Here is a 25860-nt window from a genome sequence, read left to right as displayed (position 1 = left end):
TATGTAAATCATATTTTCTTTTTGACAAGTCCTCTGTTTCTTCACATCCATATTCTCTCTCTCTTGTGGCCAGTTGTGGATGGTTCATAGAAACTTTGCTAACCGGCAGGACTGTGAGAATATTCGTAGTGACCCTGCCCTCACCACTCTTGACTGCCTGCAGCGATTGTTGGCGTGCATGGTGGCACATGCCAGGCAGCGGTGCCAAGCACAGAGCGAGCCTCCAACTCCAGCCACGTCTCTCCGTTTTCTTGCTTGCTGTCTTGAAGGCTTTCTGTCCATTCCTTGTCCTCTATTTACGTCTTTCTCATTGTCCTTCTCGCCTACACACACACACACACACACACACCCCCCAACACTTGTCCAGGGTCGACTTAGGATACGAGTTTATTGCCCAAACTTGGCTGCCTTCACTCGTGACAGTTTTTTCTCAATGATTAAATATGTGCTTGAAAGATGTGTGCGTGATACCCATGCTGCAGGCCACACACAGCATGGCACAGTGCTGCGGAGGAAGTGAGTGTGTATTAAAGGAAAAGGCCTGATGTTTGTGCTTGGTGTGTGTATATATGTGTGTGTGTGTTGGGGCTGTGACATCAGTATGCAGGTATTTTTCAATAGGCTGCCAGGGCTAATGTAGCCAGCAGGCTCAAATTTCCAAATTTCTCCCACTTAGCCTGAAGTCCCCTTCACACAAACACATTCACTTGCTTGGTGAGACATGTTTTTTTTTCCACCCATTTTTCTCTGTCTGGTCTTGAAAGTTTTGAAAACACGTCACACACAGGTAACTCTCAAGGAGCACAATGTCTCAATCTGGGCATGCTTTTGTCTTTCATATCATGCTGATTTTTTGGCACGGCTTCACTGAGTAAGGCCTGAAGGCATGCCCTTTAACAGGTTAACCTGGCAACACCAGCACATGAATTCACTTCACTTATTATGTCTGGAAAATACCATAAGCTTGTTGACAGATGTCAGTTTATGCTATATGATAGATGGCTCAGTCCTCTTGTTCTCACACATTAACATGAACCTCTCATGCACCTGATTGGATGAATGCACCATTTGCTAGACTGCCATAAGTCTTTGTTTATAAAAAAGTATGGCTGCAACTGATAATTTGCATTATTGATTTATCTGCCAGTTATTTTTTTTTATTTTTATTGGTTTATTGTTTGGTCTGTAAAACGTATAAAAAAACAATGAAAAATGTATATTGTGGCTTCTCAGTCTCCCAAGAAGACATCTTCCATTGTCTTGTGTTGTCTGAAATTCAAAGATATTCATTTTACTATAATGCAAGATAAAGAAAATCAGCAAAGTCTCACACTTACAACCTGTGATTTAGATTTAATCATAAGCAACTTTGGTTTATCTGTTAGTTCAGTGTTATAGCCACTGATGGTACAGTTGTAGACAAATTGCTCCACGTATGTTTAACAGAGAGTAAATAAATTTACCGACGAGTTTTCTCTTGTAATTCTGTGTTTTCAGCTATGGTTAGAGCCGGGTTCATATATTTGGTGTCACTGAGGCGGCCCTTGGCTACAGAGGCCAGTGGAAGCTGCGAGGGAGCATGGTGTTGATAATAAGGTGTACAGCCACTCCGAGGAGTTGTGATATCTGCTATCAGCCCTCAGGCAGGGAAACCAGACACCTTTTTACAGGCCTAATCCCTCATCCCATCCCTCCTCTTTCTCTCACGCTGCTGTTTGTGTGCACTGTCCTGGAGCTCTACTGTATGTGTGTGTGAGAGAGAGAGAGAGAGACGAGTGTGTACGTGTCAAATCCATACACGCAGTCAGATATGTGGCCTCATATTCACACTTAGCCTGTGTCAGAGTACAGATGACCCACCATGGGTGACAGATGTGTGAAAAAGGGTTTAATTAGACACAGATTGACGCTTACGGTTTTCTTGAGATTATAACAAGTGTATTTCAAGCACACTGTGAAAAAGGATCTGCTTTGGACGATCAGAGATAATGACACTGAAGTGGCTTACCTTTTAAAATTAAAGTTAAAATGTATTTTAAAACAAAATAAATGTCATTTCTTGAATTATAGAGTTATATGATCTAAATCGGCACCCATGCTTTTTATAGGCAGAGTTGGCAGATGGAGCTTTTTGCATCTTCTTGAGGACCTAATGAACATATAAGTAATTTCTCCATCAAAAATAAATGATGGTTTTGGTACTGTTGTTTATTGTCAGAACTAGCCTTAGCCCTGTTTGTTTGGTAGTATGATCTGTTTCAGGCCACATTCATATGCACACTGGTGCATGAACACACTGCCTGCTAGTTGACCCCAGAGGTCAACCCCTAACCCTTGACCTTGAGCATATGAATGATGGCGTCTGGCATCTGTGTGTTGTGTTTCAGTCCCCTGGGAATCCCCAGCTCTACAAAGGATAGATATATGTATGTGTGTGTGCATCTGTGTGTGTGTGTCCATGTATGTTTGTCTATCTGCAATCTAGACAAAACATGAAAGTGCTCAGCCAAAGGTGTCACATATTATCATTTCCACAGCATCAGAGTTCAAGTTTGAATTATGCTGCCATAAGGTTTTTGTATGTGAGCTCATTTTGGAGAAACGAATATTTCTGAAATTGCATATTTCACCAGATTCCAGTGAACCATTTACTGTTTTAGCTCTTACTCTACAGTGAAATGTCAGGTTTTTGATCTATCACATGCATTTCCTTTGATCGCTCGCATATTTTGAAATCTAATGGATTATATTTCGCAAATATTACACACCCACTGTGTTCGTTAGAAGTCGATTCTTGAGCAACACAGGAAAGCTCAGTCACTGTACATCAGCTTGGATAAGAGCATCAGCTACAGAAAATGCTTTTATTTAAATTACATTTGTAGTGCAGGCAGTTAGGTTCAACTGTGATCAGTCTCAATTTAAAGAACAATTATTTTAATATCATATACTACATAAGCTTCATGAACTGATGTAGCAGTCACAGGAGGAGCTTCTGTGCCTCTTTCTCAACTTTGCCTCTAAAAATGGAAACATGGCCTGTAGTTTCTATGCTGAAGTTGTCGCTGATGTTACAGTGTCTCCATTCCTGTGAGGGCAGACATTATTTCCTGCACGGTGCCTCTCAGTTCCCATGAAAAGGAGTGGTTCCTGTTGTGTTTTTGTATAGCGTTTGGTATTTAATATAGTGTCTATGGACAGATGAGTTGAGGGATTTATGCTCCTCCATCAGGATGGTGTGGTACTAACACACAGCGGCTCTGTATCATTCTCCGATTTTCCCAGCACCTCCTTTTAAAAATGTCAGAACTATGATAAGCCTTGGCTGCTCTCTGTTTTTCCCTGTGTCTACTCCTGGCAGTGCATGTTGATGGTGAAATAAGCATGAAGGAGGTTGTAGAAAGGCTCATTAATCTCCCTTTTAATTATGCAGGGAAAATTTTAATTTCGCAATATTTCAAAGCTATTCTCAGTCCTCTTGCTCACCACAGTTATCGCTCGCCATCAGTATGAAATGCAGTACTTCTATGGCTCAGTTCCTACTAAGGATGCATATTTTAAGCAGTTTATTAACTTAATTGTTGACCACATCAATGGTCAAACAAAGTATTGGTAATAAAACCATCTGCCCTGCAGAATATGGCCTCGTAAAGTTGATATTGTTAGATAACCAAATCTGATCTGACCATATTGTTGCAACCCTGCTGTACATGTGTTACCACAGCATGCCAAAGTTTGAGAAAAGTTAACTTTGCTCCTGTTGATTTATTAGATTTATCAGACACACGCCGGAGCAACAGAGCAAGTGTTTGTGCACTTTTGCATTAGTGTATGTGTCTTTTCAGTCTGGCACAGTGCTGAGGACATGTCAGGGTGTGTATTTTTGGTCTCTTCTGAGCCTTCGGGTGTTCATGTGTGTTTTTTCCTCAGCACCGTTTGGACTGTCAGTCACAGCTGTCAACCACATCCCCATATGAACGGCAGGCTGCGTTCACACTCCCTCAATCAACCCCCCTCCCCCGTTGCATTCGCCTGTGTTGACGTGTGTTACATGTGTTTGTGTGTTAGCATGTGGAGGTGGGTGGTCGATGCTCTATTCATAGCAACTGCCACCCCTCTCTGTCACCAATACCTCATATGTCATACTAGGTGTCAAAGAACGATGAGAGAACCCACCCTGTTTTCCCGCCACGCTGCATCCGGAGGTTAATTTTATTCATTCTCTAGCATATCATTGCACTGCAGATGCACTCGCAAAATATACTTATTTTTGAATAGACACCTGAGAAGCAACATTTAATGCCCATAAGTATTTATTCCTGGAGCATGGATGTATAAAATAATAAAGTTTGGGTTTCTGCCATAGAGGTGGGTGTGTGAGATTAAACTAGAGGCACAGTTATGAGGAGTAATGTTTTTGTACCAGGTGGTTTTAGAAACTTGACGAACCTTTAAACATGTGCCAACATACAAAGCGAAGGTGGAGTTGGTGTTTAAACTAAAACCGAACATGTTTTTTTTTTTTTTTTTGTCATTGTCAAACGTAGATCTATTGGAAACTAGCTGCTGCCTGATAGCCTGAGTATCCATTTTTGCTTTTGTTCCTATTTTGGAAAGTTGTTGAATTGTTTTGTCAAAATGCCTCTTATAATTCCCTCTGTCCAAAGGTTACATATCCAAATTGCTTGTTGTCGTCCAAACAAGTGTCCAAAATCCAAAGATAATTAGTTTTAGATCATATATAACAAAGGGAAAAACATTTGAGGAGCTAGAACCAGAAATCATTGATTGGAAAATACGTGATTATCACCAGTATCAAAAACAGGGTTCCTGTGCAGATCATTCCAGCACAATAGGAAAAAAAGTGTTTTGAAAAAAGGTTATAAGGCTGCATGCACGTGTGATCTACCCATGAATTGTTGTTGTCATATTGCTGGCTGTTGCTAACATGTGAAAATGCTGGCCAAAATCTCAAGATCAAATAAAGACATGAGGCCTAAATATGGTGCTGAAAAGGAGAATGTTTATTAATGCTGGCAAACTGAAAATGAAAAGCGTCCTCACCCAGTTCCACACACTCTTCTGGACCACTGGATATCTGTGCCTTGCCATCATCCAGCTCTGGTCCAGATTTGATTAATCTTTTTTTTTTTTTTTTTATTCTAAAAGATGCTTGTCAGACTTGAGCATTTGCGGTTGCATGTGTAGTCTGTGAAACAGGCCTGAGGGGAGGTTGGGTGTGGAGTTTTGCTGTGTGTGCGTTTGAGTTGTATATGCTGTTGGTTAGAGGTGTTGGGTTTAATAAGCTACCACAAAAATATGCTCTGTCACCCTGTGGCTGCTCTTGTGCTCAGCCTCTGAGAAATTAAAGTGTCAGTGTAGTGTCAGTCTGCACATTTGTGGACATGTGTGTATGTATGTGTGTGTGTGTGTGTGTACTGCAGCCAATATAATAGGAATTGTATTTTTTAAGGGTTTAGTAGGTACAATTAAAAAGATAAACTAATATTGAAAACATCTTTCATATGGCAAATATCTCCTGAATGATAAGAATCAATATATTTCAATATTAACATATTAATGCCTCATACTTCCAGTAACATTACAAGCATTTCATTTCTCCCTCAGAATATTGTTGTTGGCAGGATGGAGGAGCTTTTATCAATTTTCCCATGACTCTCAGGTTTCAGTTTTGTTCCAAACAGCATCCAGAACAGTTCGGCTGATGAGGGTAAACCACCGCTGTGAGAGTGTGAGCTGACAGCTTGGGTTTGCAAAATGGAAATATCAGCCACGAACTCCTTTACACTGTGAGGCACTGTCTCAGATTAATATGTGCATTCCGGTAAACAAAGAGGTGACATGACGGGAATGACTGTTTTACTTTCACGTTGTTCACGTCCCTCTGAATTTTCTGTTTCTTAAAACTTTGAACCAGTAGTTAACACGCTCGGCGGTTCTGTTGGGACCCTCATTCTGTCAGTCACAAGCCAGCCGAGCTAACAGACGACGCAAAGAAAGGCGCTTGTGCCAGCCACAGTCTTTAAAATTAAATGGAGAAAAATCGCTGACTTCAGACAGTTGCTGTTTAAAATCTTGTCTTTACTGGGAATGTCGAGTTATACTGAGCCTGTCTTTAAAATATGATGGTAATTAAAACAGTTAACTGTTGTTTACACACTATTGTGGTCGCGGTAAGATAATTAATTGTAGCTTTACATAAATTGACATCTATAAGGGATGATATATACAGAATAAATCATCCTCCATTAACCCTTGAACACCTGCCTCATGACATTCACGATGAGATGATGAGATCAGATGATAATTATCATTTTAAAATCATAGTAAAATTGAAAATAAAAACACAGTGGCAGACAAGCTTACTGGTTATTTTTTACTTAAGGCTGCAACTGACAATATCTTTCATTATTGATTAATCTGCTGATTAATTTTCTTGATTAATCATTAAATTTTTTGTCTATGAAATGTCAGAAAATAGCGACAAAACTCTATGAAATGTAAAAGCATCAGATATCCACGTTTGAAGATCTGGAAGCAGCAAATGTTTGTTTTTGCTTGAAAAGGGACCTTCTGCAGATTATTGTTTTGTTGATTGACTACTTGCTTAATTGACTGATCATTGCAGCTGATCCTGCAGGGATCCTGAATTGGTCTGACTGTCTTGCGGTGGCATTATGCCACAGCCTCAGCTTTCCTTATCTTGGCTCAGTTAGCACTTCTCGTAATGGACTGTCCTGCTTTGATATTCACCAAATAGCACATTAACAAGAGTCTCTATTAGAAAATCTCGAGGCCTAAGTGCCAGTCTTTTGCAATGATGGACACATGCATTACACAACAGCCACTATCAGCGCACCTCTGTAAGCCAAATGTGACGTCACTCTCACTTCCCAGTGAAAGCACAGAGTCAGGACATCCTCTTCCACCGCTCACATGTAAATGGAACAACAGTTTGTCCCATCTTCTACCAGCTCACTGGCCTTGGCACACTTTTAATGGCTACACACCATTAGTAAGTGTGCCAGGGTAAGCTAACAGTCAGTTGGCTTAGCAGTTTAATGGGCCTATCAGGTTCCTAATAGGAGATTGCCAAAGTAAAAAAAAAAGAAAAAAGCCCCATTACAGGGTTCATAAACAGACCTGAAAGGGATGAGAAAAGTATGGGAAATTAGTTTTCTAGTTTACAAGTTGTGAATGCAGAGCGGCTGAGGTTTGTGAAGAGGGAGGTGGTTTTGTGTCTGTTTATACTGTCGATCTCTAGAGAACATGAAGAGCGCTGCTGCTGAAATTGCACAATAATGACATTTAGATGTGCTGTAACAACTGGAATGCTTTATCCTGTTGGGTTGATGTGACTGCTATTTGGACGCAGTTGTGTTGATACAGAAATATTTACCAGTAATGCAGTAATTTTTTTATTGTTTTATTGTTTTGGGGTTTTTAAAAAAGGCAGAGAAAGTGAAGAATTCATACAGCCAGCAGTTCATTGTGGTGCATCTGAATGTAAAAAAAGATGAGGGCGAGGGAGATGAGATGATGTTACAGAGTGTGTGCTTCATAGAAAAAGACCAGCATTCCCCCAGAGAAAGTGCATCTGAACTTTAAAATGCTTAATACACATAATCGTTTATGGAAAAATAATGCTTCCCCATATTCTCCTTTTGTGGGTTTAGTGACAGAATTTCAGTCAGTTCAACAGTTTTGCATCATGTAAAAAAAAAAAAGAAAAGGAAAAAAAGTGCAGTTGTATGCAAAGCTAAATGAAGAAGTTTCCAGCTGTGTCATATTATGCTTGTCACAGATACTATGATGAAACATTGCTGTCATGATTGTCACTGTCAAACTAGCAAACTCTTAAAATTTGGTGCCTTTTGTTTCCTCGGGTGATTTTTCTTTTTTTCTTTGTTACAAAACTGCATTTAAATAAATATATTAAAAAAAACATTAGCTCTATATCCTTTCGTCAGTCTATCTGTGTCACTCCACCTATTGAAAATGATAAGAGAGACCTGTTGTGAGCTTAATGCACTTGTGAACCCTGTTGCCGTCTGTCTTATTATAGGGATATTGTCACTTGTTTTCTCGCTGCTGTCGGGCCGCAGTGTCTCTCACCCTCATTGTGTCCAGCGGAATAAGTGATAGTAAGCAGGAGATGAGGAGGAGAAGGAAGGAAGGAGGGAAGGGAGAGTAGTCATAGCGGATGGAGAGCAAATCAGATGAAACTCCTCTTTACACAGAGCTTCCTTTTCCTCCGCCGACCCCCTGGCCTGCATTCAGACTGTCTGTGTTTGCATTAGGTGCAAAGAGACATCAGTTTTAGTAGCTGCAGTTGCCTGTGTTCAGTGCCGCAGTACGCGTCAGAGGTGCAAAAGAAAAAGAGGTGACACATTTTGTTTTCAGGCATGAATTTAATCACGACCCATGTAGCACTTTTGCAGAGATTGAGCTCTCGTTGCTTCAGAAGAAAAATGATTAAAAGGATGAAACAAAGTTAGGCAAAATAATAGAACAAAAATCATAAAGTCATTTAAAAAGCATTGCAAAATGATGTTGAAATACAAAAACAAGTACTCCGGGCTTAGGTTACCTTTGTTTTTAAGTCATTTTGATATTGAATGCAACTTATGACGATTGAAGTAAATCTGAATATAAAACAAAGTAAAAAAAAAAGACTCTCATTAACTATTTCATGAAAAGTTGCATTTCACTGTCAAGTCCCTGAAAAACTGCAGATGCAGCAGTCAGCTTTCTTTTGCCTTTGCAACTCTACCTTTTGCGGTTTCCTGTGTTTGGTCGTCTTCTCTTGTTGGTGTTTTGTATCTACACTGAGTGTGTTTTTAAAGTGAGCTCATGGAGGTGAGAGGAAACGTGGACCGTGGTTTTTCACAGAACTTGCAAACCCACCTCCTTAACACCTCTGACCGCCTCCACCATTCTCTGTACGCAGCACGACTTCACATGAATTTGGACATATGCATGGTTTAAATTCACACACAAACGCATGTATTCTTAGAAAAAGCATCTATCATGCGTGGGAATGGATTTTGCTTTGATTTTATTTTTATATCTTATGATGGATGTTTCAGAATGTTTAAAAAATAGCAAGTAAATGCTGCTGTGACTGATTCATGCTCCTTGTGTGCAGACATGGCTCCTTGTTCTCTGACTCCCCCTATTTCACTTGCCTTTTCTCTCTGTGTATCCACCACTAAATCATCGCACTTCATCTCTGCGTAGATCGCATTCTCCCTCTTCTCCACAACACGCCATCTATTCCTTCTTGCCCCGCCTCGCCTCGCCTTTAATCTCACACTACACTTTTCCCTGCAGTATCCCTTCCTCCATTGCTCCCTGTTTGCAGTGGAGGGAGTGAGGTTTAGAAGGGGAGGAGGAGGGGAGGGAGAAAGAGGGAGAGCCGTCTGGAATCCATTAGCCATTTGAGGCATCAGTGTTTCACTGTGGGAACCTTATTGATTGCCCTCCTTTATAATTATTCCACCTCCACTCCCTCCTTCTGGGTCTTGCACCAATCATGTTTTCAGTTTCACTCGCTTTCTCCTGCCCTTTATTCCCCCTTTGCCTCTTTCTTTTGCTTTTTTGTTTGTTATTTTCATCCCTCAACTTGTGTTTGCGTGCTCCTTTTTTTAATTTCACACTGTGCCTTCCAAAACCTCCAACCAACCGAGTCACACACTGTGTGTTTATTGATGTATTGACATGCAAAGCTACCATATCCTACACAAGGAGAAAATCTTGACTTATTCACACTGTATCCTTCTTGCACACACACACACACACACACACACACACACACACACACACACACACACACACAACCCCTCTATACAATCACCTCTGCATGCTACCTCGTCTTTATCCCAGCCGTGTGTTATGAGCCGTTTGTTACTGTGGTGGTATAATAGACACTGTGACGAACATACAGTACACAAGATTCACGATTTAATGAGTGTCGTGGTTTTAGGGATCGGCGTTGAGTGTGTTTGTGTCACATGAGTTTGAAAAGCGTTAACTCTGCACAGTCCGTACACACATTAAAGAGCATTAAAGGAAATTTCCAGTATTGTTTTAACCTCACTACAAACCTATGTGCACTGAAGTAGCATTGGAGTGATGCTCAGGGAATGTGTCGTCTATGAGCGAGTATTGTCACATAACTGTCACATAATCTCACAATTTGATTTAGAGCTGCAGCAAATACTTTATTAGCAGATTAATCGATAATAAATAATTGTTATTTGAAGCTTTAATGAAATTCGATTTTGATTCCTTGTGTCATAATTTGATTCTTGATTCAAAACGATAAAAAACTGGCACAACTTCCTGGCTCTTCAGGGCACTAGGTGTCAAACATGGATGTTTTACAAGCCATTCGCTCATGTTTTGAATCCACATAACTGGCTTTGAGACTTAAATAGCAAAAGAGCATGTGGGAGTATGACACGTTTTCTCTATTTGAGACTAATAAGACTTTAATTGTGTGGTTCATACTGAGCCGATGGTCATTTACTGAACGGCTCATCACAAACATAAGGTGTGTACTCTTAACACCTGTACTGATGACAGAGAACCTGTAGAAAGGAACAGGCAAAAAGTTGATATTAAATTCACAACTCTCACTAACATTTCACCCTTCTTTTCTCCACTCTTCCGCTTGTATCAGTGACACATCAACATTGTTTTTTTGTTTTTTTTTGTTGCGCTTTAATGAAACGTATAAATTAAATTTCAGCGCTTTGGTCTTGCTTTACCATCCCTTTTTATTGCCCTCTAATAGCTTTTACAGGTATTCTTGTATTACCTTTTGTGGATATTTTGTGTGTTAGTGTGCTTGTGTGTTCAAGGAAGGCAGATCAGACCATATTTCTTGTAACATATTTTACATGTCAGTTTTTTTTTTTACAGACAAAAAAAATAAGTAGTTGACCAGAAAACAGTCATCCTCAGCTGTGACATGTTGCAAGTTTACAGCCTTTCTCTCTACATCTCTAGGCTGTGGTTTCCTTGTTACATACAACGTATGACTAAGAGCTCTCCGCTATGAGTCAACCGCAGTTTACTGATTCATCAGGCTTCCAGCAGGCTGAATTTTTCTGTAAGTTGTCTGTCCACTCTTAGGACAGAATCTTTATGGTAGATGACAGTGTATGGTGCTGTCATGATACTGGAAATTCATCATTAATTGACTGTAATGTCATGAAGTTATGAAGCAGAAAGATCCAGAGTTGAGGGGAGAAGACGTCGCAGAAATGTATTAATTCTTGAAAAGTGAAATGAGCCATTATGCACGTGTCTTCCTCCCTTGCTGTATTAATTAAGCATATTAATTGCCCTTGATATTGCAAGATGTGCCACTTTTTTTTTTTTTGGTCGTCTCACTTTTAGACAAAATGAATCATTTTCCAACATTTTCATTTTGTATATTTTGCCACACTTCACCGTGACTTTGCATACAAATCCCAGTTAATTAGTTTTCTGTTGTGTAAGATTCACACCACCCACTGGTCATTTATAAAGACCGGTGACGTGATGAAATTAGTCATATCTTTTAGAACACGGATGCATTTACCGTGTTATATCCCAGCGATCTGGTTTTCAGAAATGCTGCATGTTGCCTCAGATCAAGTGAAGTTTACCCTCCACTATTACGCACCATTGAACTGGAAGCTGTGTCAGGAAATTATCAAGTCAGATGCACTTGTTCCATTTTTGCAATTCAGATCAGGCACACATGAAGCCTGAAAGCTGTTGCTGTAGTGTCTGCCTGCTACACTTTTAATCGCCTTCCACCTGAATGGATTTACTATCATTTAGTCAAACAGTGAGGTCTCAACCACGTCTACAGTTTATTAGACGTTTAAAGCTGTAAGTTGCAAAAACCTCAATAACCAAGATAAGTGTTTGTAGCTTTCCTCTGAGGCCTCTGTGATCTCAAGGTGTCCAGGCTTTATAGTTGGGTTCATGTGGTTTGTCGTGTACGAGTTGTCGATTCTGCTGTTGCACTTGACTTCCTGAAATATAATATTAATAGTGTCATATTTTAGTGAAATATGAAACAAGAACAGCTGCTGTTTTTTTCTGTTAATGCACAACCTGTTTTGACATGCCGTTGATGGGAATTAATCTGAATAAAGTTCAGTGTCTGTATTCCTGCTGTAACCTGCCTGCGGCCATGAAAACAAGAAAATACACATCCTGTCACTTGCCTCTGCACAGAGTCACTACACACTGTCAGGGCCACAGTGTGTGTGTGTGTGTGTGTGTGTGTGTGTGTGTGTGTGTGTGTGTGTGTGTGTGTGTGTGTGTATGTGTGTGTGTACGTACGTACGTACGTGTTTGTGTTTGTATACGTGCACAGTTGTGTAATGCAGTGTTTACTCTGCGTGTGTTTGTGGTCGATAACCAGCCCACTCATGTTTTCTTCTCACTTTGTGTCTTTGTAGGAAGTTCGGGGAGCGCCCTCAGCCACAGCGCCTAACAAGGTGAGTGTGCGCGCACACACGTCCACACAACATAATCTTCCCTTAAGACCTTGTTTGTTGTCACACTGATATTTGTATGTCTACCTGTGTGTAGTGTAGACACATTCTGGTGAATACAGTAACAACACATCTCCCCTAGTAAATAAATGAGCTCCCTTTTTCAAAACCCTTTAAAAGCAGTTGACTATAATGGGTTAAAAAACGACAAACTCCTCCTTTTATACTTTATAGTATTTAGTTGATATTAATACCTCAAACTGAACATATTCATGTTGATCAAAATACTTTTCAATACAATTTTCACCTCCACCTTCATAATCCGACAGGGATTATGAATTTTCTAGCTGTACACAAGGTGTCTTGAAAGGTTATAATCAGAAAAAGGTGTATTACCTTTCATATTTGGTCAATGGGCACATGGCCTTTGGGGGAAAAAAAAAAAAAAAAAAACCAAAAACATCCAAATATATGCGCAAATCGGAAAGAAACGCAAAGGCATCAACTTCACTCTTGGCCGACCTGTCAGCGTTGAGGAGATCATTTGCGGTGGTGATTTCCAGAAGAGGGTTGATGCAGATTAAGTTAGACATGCATCTGCAAAAACCACAGAGTAAAATAGAGCACCGCATGGCTGCATGTTGTTGCAGCAGCAACGCCGACGACAATGCATGTGTAGTTTTAGTCCTGTGTAAGATCGTCTGTACTTTTAGAGTCGAACAGCTGGTATCTGTTGACCCCTGCCGCATTACATCATATTTGTTATGCTGTTGATTGTTTATTCGTTAGGTCTCTGTGTAGTTGTTCACTCCAGAATCCTCTGAGACGTTGCTTTAATACGTTTGTGTTGAAATAAACCTCCATGTATTGCAATTGTTTGTAGAGAAACATGCCAGAAAGGCAATAATTCACCCTTCCAGAGGACTCGCAGTCTAAACTTGCACTCCGTGTGCACCGCGCTGAGCCTTGCATTCAGCAGAGCTTGGTCGAGCAGCGCTGCAAGTTTTTGATTACTCTGTTCCTCTCAAGTTTGTTCCAAGTCATTTGGAGGAACATTTGGGTGAACAGAGAATGTTGATGGATGTTGTGGCTTGCTTCTGGAGGCTTGTGTGTGTGTGTTTTTATGGGGTAAATGGGTGTGTGTGTGTGTGTGTGTGTGTGTGTGTGTGTGTATGCACTTGTTTGCTTGTTGGTGTTTCTCTTTGTTACTGGGAGCGGGCATGGGTTTGCCCGTGTGTGTGTATGTGCTCGTCTTCTGCGTGTGGCGCTCAGCGGGGAAAATGAGGGGTTGCATATTGCCTGGAACAGCCGAGCTTGGTTTTGGAAAAAGGGGCCCCAGCACCTTTTGATGTGTCCCCCTCTTCATTCATGTGCTGCCAGTGCGCTGGCTTGCACTGGCCCCTCCATTTGTCTGATGGTTTCGATGGCCAGAAATATGACGGACACAAAACACTCTTTGCCCAAGAGCTGAAAGGCACAACTCCTTAACTGTGTGTGTCTTTGTACCCATGTGTATCGTGGTGTTTTGTTCTTTGTGTTTTTCTCCATAGATCTGCCTCAGTGTCCTCATGTCTGCATGTTCACTCACACCCACCCACTTGTCCCGCTTCCTGCAGCAACAACAGCCCCACGGTTTTCTGTCATGCAGCAGCACAGACGACTAAAATGGTGCGCCGTCCTGCAGGGGCTTTTTAGGGCAGCTAAAGCTCCGGGTCCTGCAGGGCCGCCCTGTCAGGAAGGCTACTCGACTGGAAATACAATACGTGACACACATACACTGGAAACGAGCGCACACAGACACGCACTCGCGTGTACACACACACACACACATCTCAGATTCAGACAGATACACATGCACAAATCTACACACAAACCGACACAACACATGAGCATACAGGCTGGATAAGCTGCCTCTTCTGTTCGGGGAGCCGCCCCTTCAAGGGCTTATTCTCCCAAACAACGGAGGAAGGGCCAGCTCTGCAGAATCCATCGCCTCAGATGGAAATGCTCTATAGAAACTGTTTTTTGGTTATCTGCTTCTTTCTCAAAAACTCTTAAATTCAGACAGAGATAAAACCCCAATGACAATTGATTTGGCCCAGGCTATTGTTTGGTCTGATATCACATGCTTGCATTAAAATTTTCTTGTTCTTGAATTATTTTGTTTTGCATGTTTTCTCTTTTATCTTATTAATATGAAGCGTGCGATTGGTTCAAAAGTGCACCTTCGGTCTCAAATCAACTTAATCTGCCATTCAGCTTTCATTGTATAGACTTTCTAAACGTTTGTTTTTTTTACCTCATTGGTTGTTGATGCTGCAGGCTATTAGACAACCCACACCTTTGCCACTGTGACAGAATGTGCTAGATTTTGTTTTGTACTCTTTTCAAATAGTAAGATATCAGAGCTGAGATCTAGTAAACGTTGCTGCAAGATTGCAAGATCCTGTTGTTTTGGACAACTTCCTAACAGTATTTTAGAGGCTCACAGGGGATTTCTGGAGGTCAGATGTCAAACATTGAACCGGCACTTGTCTGTTGGTCACTTCATAAATGGAGAAAACCTTTTTGAAGGAGGCTGAGCAGCCTGAAGTGGCCTTAGGTAAATGTCTTAACCCAAGCCCTGACACAACGGATGTGTGTAATCTACCTTTTGTGATGCACAAAGGCGCACACTAATTGCAGTCTGATCATCTTAATTGAGCTATTTCGCAGTACACGTGTGTATTAGCATGCCTCGCCACTCTGTGTGTGTGTGTGAGTGTTTGTGTGTGTGTGTGTCTGTGTGTGTGTCTGTGTGTACACAGGGGGTCTTGTGACGGCTCCACTCTGCTGTAGACGCTGTGGCAGATGTACAGGACAGATGCCTGTCTGCTCCGCTGCATCTGTAGCCTGGCTTAACCTAGCCCCTCCTCTCTCTCTCTCTCTCTCTCTCTCTCTCTCTCTCTCTCTCACACACACACTCAGCCGACCCCCGTCGTGCCTGCAGTCGAATATGTCTCTTTTTGTAAATCTGTCTGGCACATTTTTGTCTCACTTGTCAAGTATTTCATTTTGGTTTTCTCTGTTATTCTTTGTTTTCTCTCTTCTTTCTCTCTATCTGTACCTCTGTCATCCCTTCTTCTTCTTCTCCTCCTCTTCTTTGCTTGATGCTCATTAGCAAAATTTCTCAATTGAAATAAAGCACAACAGAGCTGAACCTGCCACTTACATAAAGTTCTCATATCATTTGCTTCTTGTCTATCACTTTGTCTGACTCAGTTCCTTTTCTCTTTTATTACCTGCGTGTTGCATATACGGCCTGAATAAGCATCTTGTTAGTAAACAGCCACCATCTACAACACAAATCTGCTTGGATTGCAGTAGCTGCTAAACCGCTAGTTGTTTTTTTTTTCCTGCTCTGATGCATGGCTGCGTTGTCATCGCTCATCTCTGGTTGCATGCTACTTTTAATATTACATGTGGATGTGGCTTTGTGTGTGTGTGTGTGCGTGTCTTGTTCCGTTAAGATTGAAATGGCCATAACCCTCACTTCCTGCCTCTGATGAAATCAAATGAAATAAGTATTGATTTTCCAGCTTGTATTATTTTGTTAAACACCCTCTAGATATATCCGTATTTTGAGTGTTTCAACTTTATCCTATCCTTTTTTATGTTATATGCATATTTGGATTCTCTTTTATGAGCATGTTTATATGCATATGTACGTGTCTGAATTTCTTTCAGCTTGTGTGTCTGCACGCATAGGAAGTTCAGCTGTGCACTGGTCACTGTCTCTCTCACTTCTCCTTCCCGTCTTCAGCGCTCAGGAAGAGATGTAATCTCTATCTGAGAGTTTGCGTGTTCCTGTGTTTCAGTTTGTGTAAGAGATGAGTGATTAGTCAGACGCCCCTGTTATACCCGTCTCTGATCCCTGCTATTATTATGGGTGTCATTGGGTGTGTTATTGCCATTAAGTCATGTTTGGGTAATTGTTTTCCCCCTGTTTTGCATATGTTTTTAATCTCTTGAAATCTTGATTTCTCCCTGATTTTCCCCATCGCTCTTAGATCTGGTGGGAAAAAAAATAAAATCCCCACTGTATGACATCGTTGCACCTAAATACTGTGTCTACTTCATCAAATATTTACTTTTATTTTTACACTTATTAAATATTCAAACCCCAAAAGCCATGATTTTTAGGGCTGCATCAGATGGAAAGATTTTACATGTCTTGTGCATCATGTTATACACATTTCCCCAAAATGCAGCTGGACATATTTGGTATCTTTGTAAACCTTGGGTTCCCCACTAGAATTTAAAATACAATCCTGTGGGTTTGAACAATGCTTGGCTGCACAACACACATTTGTAAAGAAGGACCCACCACTGGGGTTATGTTATTCATTGGATCACAGGCCATTTGATTATTGCCACATGTCGGGGGCATCTTGGTTATCTTCTCAGAGGTTCTTTTAGTGAACTGTGGTGACTATCAGAACCCCTGTGAGTGATGTACGTCTGTCGTGAGAGGGAATGGTCTTTCCCCGATTCAGCGGCCGTGGGACGGTTTTTGCTGAGCTCTGTGACAGTGTTAACCACAAGCTGTCGCACGTAACCTTGTGACACGATTGACTCTGGTGTCATAAAGGAACTGTGAGGAAATGTATTTGAATATTTACTTGTGGTTTTGATCTGAATGTAAAACGGTATCGATCATGAAGCCAGTGGCGTGTGGCTGATTCATCTTTCAACTTCTTTGGGGGGAATTGGTGAACGTCAACAACGTTTGCAAGATGGTGTTGAAATGGGAATGTTAGCAAAAGTGTTGTTTTCACAGCAGCAGCAGTTTAGTTACTTGGTGGTAAATGGATATATATCACGATTTTGGAAATATAGCATTGATATGAATTACAACAGCAATTTTTCTCATTATTGGTTAACCCTCCACTCACTGTCTTCATTTCATTTTGTGCTTGTTTTGTTCGATCAGCTGTCTGAAACCCAAAGATGTTCAGCTTACTGTCACAAAAGTCAAAGAAAAGCATCGACTCCTCATAACTGGGAATCTGGGGCTATGTAACATTTTTCACATTGGTTAAGATGTACACCAAACAACCATAAATCCCCAGTTTGATTGATGCCAGGGGCCTTAATTGATCATAATACCTCTGTTTCTACATGTTTCCTGTCTGTATCCCTACTGTTGCTTTCTCATAAGACGGAGATGTTGGAAAGATGATCACAGTAGTTGCTGATTAACTTTTTTTTTTTGTCAATGCTAATATGAATATACGGATACTGACCATGAACCATGAATAAGAAAGCTTGTGTGTGTGCGTGCGTGCTGGATGTTGCTTTATCTGTGATGTCACCTGTAAGACCAGCAGGTCATAGGCGCCGTCAGAGATGCCCTGCTGGCCTGCCATCAGCAGGTTTGCACTGTGTGTTCTCAATTTTATCAATGAGAGCAATCAGCTCAGGAGTTTCCCTTGGCTTAGAGTGTGTGTGTGTGTGTGTGTGTGTGTGTGTGTGTGTGTGTGCGTGTGTGTGTGTGTGTGTGTGTGTGTGTGTGTGTATTGTTCACTTAAGCCCCAGAGAAAGGTTATGTCAATTACTGTAAACAAAAGAAAAACAAGTGAATTAAGCATCCATCAAATATATCAGAAATGTTTTCATCAAACCGCTGCTTTTAAACGAATTTGGCTGAAGTTGCTTTCACCCCTTTCCCTGGCTTGATATAATTTTCTCCATGTGGTGGTTAGATGGTATCAGATTGCATCGGATCAGTTAAATGGCCTCAAATGTTTGGAATTCGAGGATCGTACCTCCATCATGTTCAGTTACAGCTGCTGCCCGTCAGTAATGTAGCAAACACTGAATAAACAACAGAGCATAATTTGCTGTTGCTCTGAGACCTTAATATTCAGAAAAATAATCGTCTCATCACACAGTGAAGTGAGAAATAAAACATTTCCCAGTCCATTATGAAATGGATGAACCGCAAACCCTCTCAGCTACCCCCCCCTTCCTCCTCTGTGCCCCCCCCCTCTCCCACAGACACACACACTGTGAGGGGCCCCTTGCTTTTCATAACAAAGGCCCTGTCTAACCCGAGCGTGCGGACCAGTATTGCGTGGCAGAGTGGAAAGCTGTGTGTGTGTGTGTGTGTGTGTGTGTGTGTGTGTGTGTGTGTGGGAAGCCCTCTGAGCACCCTGGCGTGTCAGGTGTCACCGACATCTGTGCGTGTGCGCAGACTCGGTCGGACTGTGTTAATGTCCGCGAATGTGATGTCTCTTAATTGTGCATCTAAAGCCTGATCTTTGACCCCCGTGCTTCTCAGCTCAGCGTTATCTCCACCGCTCTCCCAAAATATTAAAATACATTTTGGCTTGTTTGTGTAAAGGAGGTGGGGAGTTGTAGGGGAGGCGGGAGGGTTTGGCGGAGTTGACAGAAGTAATTGGAGCGCGGACCTTGCAACATTTTGACACGAGATGAGGAATCTTTGCTGGTGAGCTCAGCTCAGTTGTTTTTGTTTTTTCAGCTCTGGTGTTTTCTTTTCTCTTTTTCTTTCTTTACCTCCCTCTCCCAACCCCTTCTCCTTCTCTGCCTCTCTGTCTCTCCTCTTCTCCCTCGTGTTCCTTTCCCTTGCTCCTCGCTGTCCCTATGAGCCGGTCATTAACGGTTCAGCCCACCCCCACCTCAAATGGACCCAGCTGGGGGAGAACATAGCTTTTTGGCTAGCAAGCCATGCAAGTTCTGAGGCTTTCCAGAGGTCATTGCAACTGACTGTACTGTGTTTGTGTGTATGTGTCTGTGTTTGTGTGTATGTGTCTGTGTTTGTGTGTATGTGTGTGTGTGTGTGTTTCTAAATGTTTTCATTCCATACTGAACACTTTTTTTTCTTTTTCTATCCATCTACACTGAAGTGTTGCCTTTTAAAAACCGTCAGGACGATCCGACCCCAGAGGTTTCAACACACACCCAGTATCACTTCACCTCATCTGCTGGATAATAAAGTGACCTGTTAATGAACCTGTGTCTCTCTCTCTCTTTCTGTCTCCCCTTTTTCCATCTCGCAGAGAAGCGATGAGGAATTACCTGAAGGAGCGAGGCGACCAAACTGTCATGATCCTGCACGCAAAAGTTGCACAGAAATCCTATGGCAATGAGAAAAGGTGAGTTGAATATAAACAGCTCCATTTATCAAGGTTTCTCCAGACTCTGCTAATCCTCGGAGGTTCATAGATGGGAAATCCCACAGTTTTATAAGTATCTGAACTCCCTGGATCACTGTCCCATCTGAGATGAACACTGCACAGACTGATTTCTTATCGGTCTTAAAGGAATAGCTCAACGTTTTGGGAAGTAAAATATTTGCTTTCTTGCTTAGAGTTGGAGAAGAAGATTGATACCACTCATTTCTGTGGGGTAAATAGACTGCAGCTGGTTAGCTTAGCTTAGCATAACTGATTTTTTTGTGCAAATTAAACAAATTTGAGACATTGTTATGTTATGTGCCTGACTTGTTCTTGGCCCTGAGCAGGCTGGTAGTTTCCACCTGTTTTACAGTCTTAACGCTAAGCTAAACTAACCAGATGCACATACATTGACATGGAGGGTGTGTGATGTACTACTGTGTGTATTAAGTGCAGCTCTGTCGCTGTGCATATCTTTTGATTGTGCTCTGCCGCAGGGACTGCAGATGAAAATTAGCTTTTCCCATTTAACTGACAAAATGTTCCTATTATTCTATTCCTTTAAGGTAAAATAAAATGAGGCTTTTTATTATCTAATTTTGACCATTGTCGTGTCTCGCTCCGATTTGGATTCTTTGTTGTTTTAACCAAAGTAGAAGTTCAACATCACACGTAATAAAATGTTGATACAATACGACGTTTAATAAGTTTGCCCTCGTCTTCCTTCACCTTTGAGAAGTTGACTCATTCATTGCAAGGATTTATGGACAGGTTAGTGAGTCAATGAAAAACACACATTCCAGTGTGGGTATCTTGACCCTTCTGACCTCCCATATCATAAGAGGTAAGAGGAGGAAACGAGCGGCGACCCTCGTGTATGAGGCCAGGTTCAGGTGAAGGCTGCAGGGAGTGGGGAAATAGCAGCGATGGGAATATGGGAGATAAATGGCTCCAGGGGCAAAGTCCTGGTGAAACCATGGAGAATTCAGTTGTACAGGTTGAAGGACGAGAGGATACAGGTCTCTGAAGTGAACCTGTTGTTTTGCTTTGCTGCAATTTCCATGCGATGACTATAACAGGTTCCACAGTTCAAAGATGAGTGAAGGGTTATCACTGGCTGTCGCAACCTCTTCTCTTTTCCTCCATCTCTCTCTTCTGCTCTTTTGAACCCTGTCACTCGTCTTTTCTTCCGCAAACCCCTTCCTGTAACTCTGCTCATCTTTCTACCTCTCACTCTCCAAACTTTTTATAGCCCCCCCACACACACACACACACACACACACACCCCCACCCCCACCCCCCACCTCTCGCTCATTTTGCAACTCTCTTCTGCTCTGTGTTTTCTTGGCCGAGCCGCAGCGCTGCTTGCGATCTCATCAGGGCCCGTCTCTTGGTAAATCAGCTGTTGCAAGCCAACTCACAGACACCTCAGAGACTTGGAGCAAAACGGGAGAAGAAAGACGGAGGGGAGAGAGGCTGAGACTGATATGAATTCCTCAGATAATTTTTTTGCTGTCTTGTGCAGTTAAAGTGACAGCAGTGAGAGGGAGCCCCGTTCAAACACTCGAGTCACATACGCGTGCTTATACAGGATCAGCTCTCAGGGTCGCCGGTTTGTGAGTTGCTCAATGACATGCCAATGCAGGGCTTAAATTTAGGTAAGTATCTGTAGCCAACAGACCATCCAGCCGCACCACAGACAAGTGTCAGAATGAGACTGCTGAGCAAGTCCCAAAGGGATTTCTGCGAGCGTGTTAGTGTTTCAACATCCTTTGGCCTGTAAAACCCCCGCAGAGTTCGTGTGTGCGTGTGCCTGTGTGCGTGTGCCTGTGTGTGTGTGTGTGTGTGTGTGTGTGTGTGTGTGTGTGTGTGCCTGTGCCTGTGTGTTTGTCTGTCTCGCACCTTTGATTACTTCAGTCTTATAATAACAGCAGGACCCAAGAAAGTGGGCGCATGAAGAATGCAAATGTGCCATCTCCCTCCCTTTCTTTTTTTCTTTTCTTCTTTTTTTTTTTTTTCTAGCTGCCTTGTTCTGTCTGTGCTGTTTATAGGAGGTGAAAGTAGACAAACACCCACAGAGACAGACACTAGTGTTGCGAAATGGGTCGCTTTCCAGTTCCACACTGACGCACATCGATTTATTTGAAGTGCGCTTGTTCACTGATGAGTTGATTTTCACTTTTAACAAGACTGAAGTTGTCATTTCTGTTTCTGGAGTTCTTGTCTTGACATTAGAGACAGAAGCATTTCAAGGGAGAGTGAGAGTCATTGTTAAATGGAAATAAAAAAGTTGCCTTTCACTTTTGAAGTGCTAGTTTATATTTCTCAGCGTATCATTTCCACGCTGGACTGATCACGGTGACATCTGTTAAATTAGGCTTGACAGCTTGAGGAAAGAGGGTTTAGCTGAATTGTAATGAACAGTAAGTGGATAAAAGTGTCTGGCTCTTGTTGAAGCTTGGAACAGCTCTGCCCTCTTCTGGTGTATATGACGAGATGCACGTTGTTCAGTCTGTGCTATTTAAAGAGGTGTTAAGCCTGTTTTTTGTATTCGTCAAATACAGTGGTTTTGTTTTCTCTCCTCCATTTACTGACCAAGAATTTTATTTTCTAGTTAGATAACAAATAATGTATTTTATCCCAAGACCATAAAACCTTCTGAGCATGTTTGCCTGTCATGCAGATGTTTTTTTTTTCTTTTTCAGCTAGGCAAATGGATTAAAAACATATTTATATTTACAGTAATGGCTGAAAGATTATTTACAGGAACAAATGAGGTCACAAACATTTGGTATCTCATGTGGCACCTACTTAGCTCAGGTGGCTCTACTCGAAATGCATAAAACTGCTGGCCTCATTATTACTGAAGGTAAAGAGTGTGGCTTTCAGGGATTTGAATATCTGTCCCTGTGTCCAGGTTCTTCTGCCCTCCCCCCTGCGTTTACCTGATGGGCAGCGGATGGAAGAAAAAGAAGGAACAGATGGAGCGAGACGGCTGCTCCGAGCAGGAGTCGCAGCCTTGTGCCTTCATCGGCATCGGCAACAGCGACCAAGAAATGCAACAACTTAACTTAGAGGGAAAGGTACAACACACGCACGCACACACACACACACACACACACACACACACACACACACACACTCACTTTCACTCCTGTTATTTACCTTCCTTCACACAGAAACTTACTAGCTACACACCCTGCCTCCAGGTACTTCATGCTAATAATACAGGAAGTCTCTCATATGCCTGCAGTGTGTTTCAAGGTTAATAATTCCATCTATTTTCTGTCAATGGTGACAAACATGTAACATGTTTACAAAGCTGCTATTTCTTGACTCTCATCATATATCTCTGTTTTGCTTTTTCTCTGTCATGTCCTCCCAGAATTATTGCACAGCCAAAACCTTGTACATATCCGACTCCGACAAGAGAAAGCACTTCATGTTGTCTGTCAAGATGTTCTACGGCAACAGCGCTGATATCGGTGTCTTCCTCAGCAAGAGGATCAAAGTCATCTCCAAGCCCTCCAAAAAGAAACAGTCCCTCAAAAACGCTGACTGTGAGTTTGTTTTCCCACACATTTTTATCATCTTGTTTTGGAGACATACTGCAAGTCCTGGAGAGCGGAGTTTCTTTCGGAGAGAGCCCCGACCAAAATGGCGACATAGTTTTGAAACACATCCCAACGCAGACACTTTATCCTAAAGGAAAACCAACATAGAAAGAGCAAAGGATTAAAAGAGGGAAAAAAATGCGAACAGAAAACTGTTAAGAATGGATTTAAAAGGTATAAAAGCACAAAAGTTTTATAAAAATCTAATCGGATCTTATATTTATAATAATTTGAATTTCAGTCAGAAAGTTTTTGGATATTGCTGATGTATTCACTTATTTCACTTATTTTTTTTATCTTCTATGCTTGTCATTTCTCTAGTTTTATTAGTTTTTTAAATGGACACCAACTCTTTTTCTTTGAAAGGTGCTGGATAAATAGATCAGTAGTATTATTACTTCCAGCCACTAAAGGGCAGTGTAGCTGCATTTGAGTGTCTGTTAGTTCACATGTAGCACACATATACTGCGCCCGTCACCTCTAATTTCTCACTTGTTATCGCAGTGCTAACACAGCTGACCTGCAAGCGGCATGTCAGCCATGTTTGGGTCATTATGTAAATCTGTCAGTGTCTCGCTCATGTTTGTCCACAGTGTGCATTGCATCAGGGACCAAAGTGGCACTGTTCAACCGGCTGCGGTCCCAAACGGTCAGCACACGCTATTTACACGTGGAGGGTGGCAACTTTCACGCCAGTTCCCAGCAGTGGGGCGCCTTCTACATCCACCTGTGTAAGTTTTATCCACAAGCACAAACACTAAACAAAAATTTAAAAAAAGGAAAATGATTGAATGTATTTAGAGAAGCTTCAAATCATTAAAGAGGTTCAACATGAGTAAAGTGTTGACAATCTGATGACAGCTTGTCACTTCAATCTCTCTCTGTCTCTGTTTAATGTAAATATAAATCCCGGCTGTACGTAGTAATTACACAGCTGATTCATCACAGACAAAGAGAGTGATTGATTGACTGAATGTGGGTTTGAGTGTATGGAAACAGTTGTTGGGCGGCTCGCTGCAGCACTGACTTCTTCTCTCCTGCATCGTGTGTCTCCAGTGGATGACGAGGAGTCAGAAGGAGAAGAGTTCACTGTGAGAGACGGTTACATCCACTACGGCCAGACGGTCAAGCTGGTTTGCTCTGTCACCGGCATGGCCCTGCCCAGACTGGTAAACCAAACACGAAGATTACTAAACATTACAGCAGCAGCTAAAGGAATAAGATAAAGCTAAAAGTCTAATAGTCATTAGTTGTTAGAGATTTGATTAAGCAACTACTCAGTTTTCATCTTGCCTTTCTGTCTTGTCTTCATTCCCTCCTTTCCTTCCAACTAATGTGACTTTCTTTTTTCTCCTCCTTCGATTTCTTCCTTGTCGTGTACACTTGTCCTTAATTTCCCCCTGGCCTTCCTCTTGCCTGTTTTTTTTCATACTTCCCTACACACTCTTTCCATTCCTCCATCTACCTTCGCTAATAGCTGATTTATTGCTCTTTCCCTTTCAGATCATCCGCAAGGTGGACAAGCAGACGGCGTTGCTGGACGCAGACGACCCCGTCTCTCAGCTCCACAAGTGTGCCTTCTACCTGAAGGACACAGAACGCATGTACCTGTGCCTTTCCCAAGAAAGGATCATCCAGTTTCAAGTCAGTATCTCACCCACACACACTCTACACACTCTCACATCTGCCATCTCTTTTACTCAATTCGGGGTCGAGGTCATTACTTCCTCAGATCGAGTCGATCTCAGACAGATGATTGAAGATGATTGCTTCAGCATGCTGAAGTAGACAGTGATCTCTGTGAAAGTGAATTTGAGCTCAATTCCTTCATTTATCCTTTGTCTTTATTATTCTGTATGCGGATGTTTTAAGATAGTGAGCCGTTTTTTCTTTTCTTTGAACAGTGTGTGGTCCACTCTCCTCCAGCGTTTTTTCTTTACTTATTTAGACCTCTGTAAAGTCAAAAGAGTGACACTTGATTGCAGTCCTGAAAAAGTAATCTTGATTGTGGTGCAATTGTTGGTGGTTATCTCGGCCCCTCATGTGCAATGTAGGTCATATGTAATCATTTCCCCTCTTCTGCTAGGCCACTCCATGCCCAAAGGAACCAAACAAGGAGATGATCAACGACGGCGCCTCCTGGACAATCATCAGCACAGACAAGGCCGAATACACTTTCTACGAGGGCATGGGCCCTGTCCACTCGCCTGTCACCCCTGTGCCTGTGGTAGAGAGCTTACAGGTACGCACAGAGAGACGTGTTAGGATACACAACCCCCAACAACAGCAGACTTGACCCTTTGTTTTAGTTTCGTTGTCCAGTCTGTATCTGTATGTGTGTTTTCTATCAGCATGTTTCCTATATTGTCTTCCTTGTGCGCAGCTAAACGGTGGAGGGGATGTCGCCATGTTGGAGCTGACAGGACAGAACTTCACTCCAAATCTTCGGGTCTGGTTTGGCGATGTCGAGGCTGAGACCATGTACAGGTGCGTCTTTCCTCCTGTTTCATGTTTCCTTCGGGGTATCTACGACTCGGTTCAATTAAT

The 25860-nt window shown here is 41.9% G+C and overlaps 1 protein-coding gene across 1 annotated transcript in view; it reads left to right on the top strand.

The window, feature by feature from the left end:
• rbpjb (recombination signal binding protein for immunoglobulin kappa J region b) overlaps positions 1-25860 on the top strand; it is a 43896-nt gene that overhangs the window by 12259 nt on the left and 5777 nt on the right. Inside the window, exons 2-10 of the mRNA XM_056368769.1 lie at positions 12486-12524; positions 19583-19678; positions 22617-22782; positions 23085-23259; positions 23907-24044; positions 24370-24482; positions 24817-24957; positions 25400-25555; positions 25697-25800. Coding sequence (XP_056224744.1) covers positions 12486-12524; positions 19583-19678; positions 22617-22782; positions 23085-23259; positions 23907-24044; positions 24370-24482; positions 24817-24957; positions 25400-25555; positions 25697-25800 — 1128 coding nt within the window. The remainder of the gene's footprint in view (positions 1-12485; positions 12525-19582; positions 19679-22616; positions 22783-23084; positions 23260-23906; positions 24045-24369; positions 24483-24816; positions 24958-25399; positions 25556-25696; positions 25801-25860) is intronic.

The sequence above is a fragment of the Seriola aureovittata genome, chromosome 23, assembly GCF_021018895.1.
Source record: "Seriola aureovittata isolate HTS-2021-v1 ecotype China chromosome 23, ASM2101889v1, whole genome shotgun sequence".
In the NCBI taxonomy this organism is placed as follows: Eukaryota; Metazoa; Chordata; class Actinopteri; order Carangiformes; family Carangidae; genus Seriola; species Seriola aureovittata.
The sequence above is the reverse complement of the archived record's forward strand: the minus strand, read 5'-3'. Positions and strand labels throughout refer to the sequence as shown.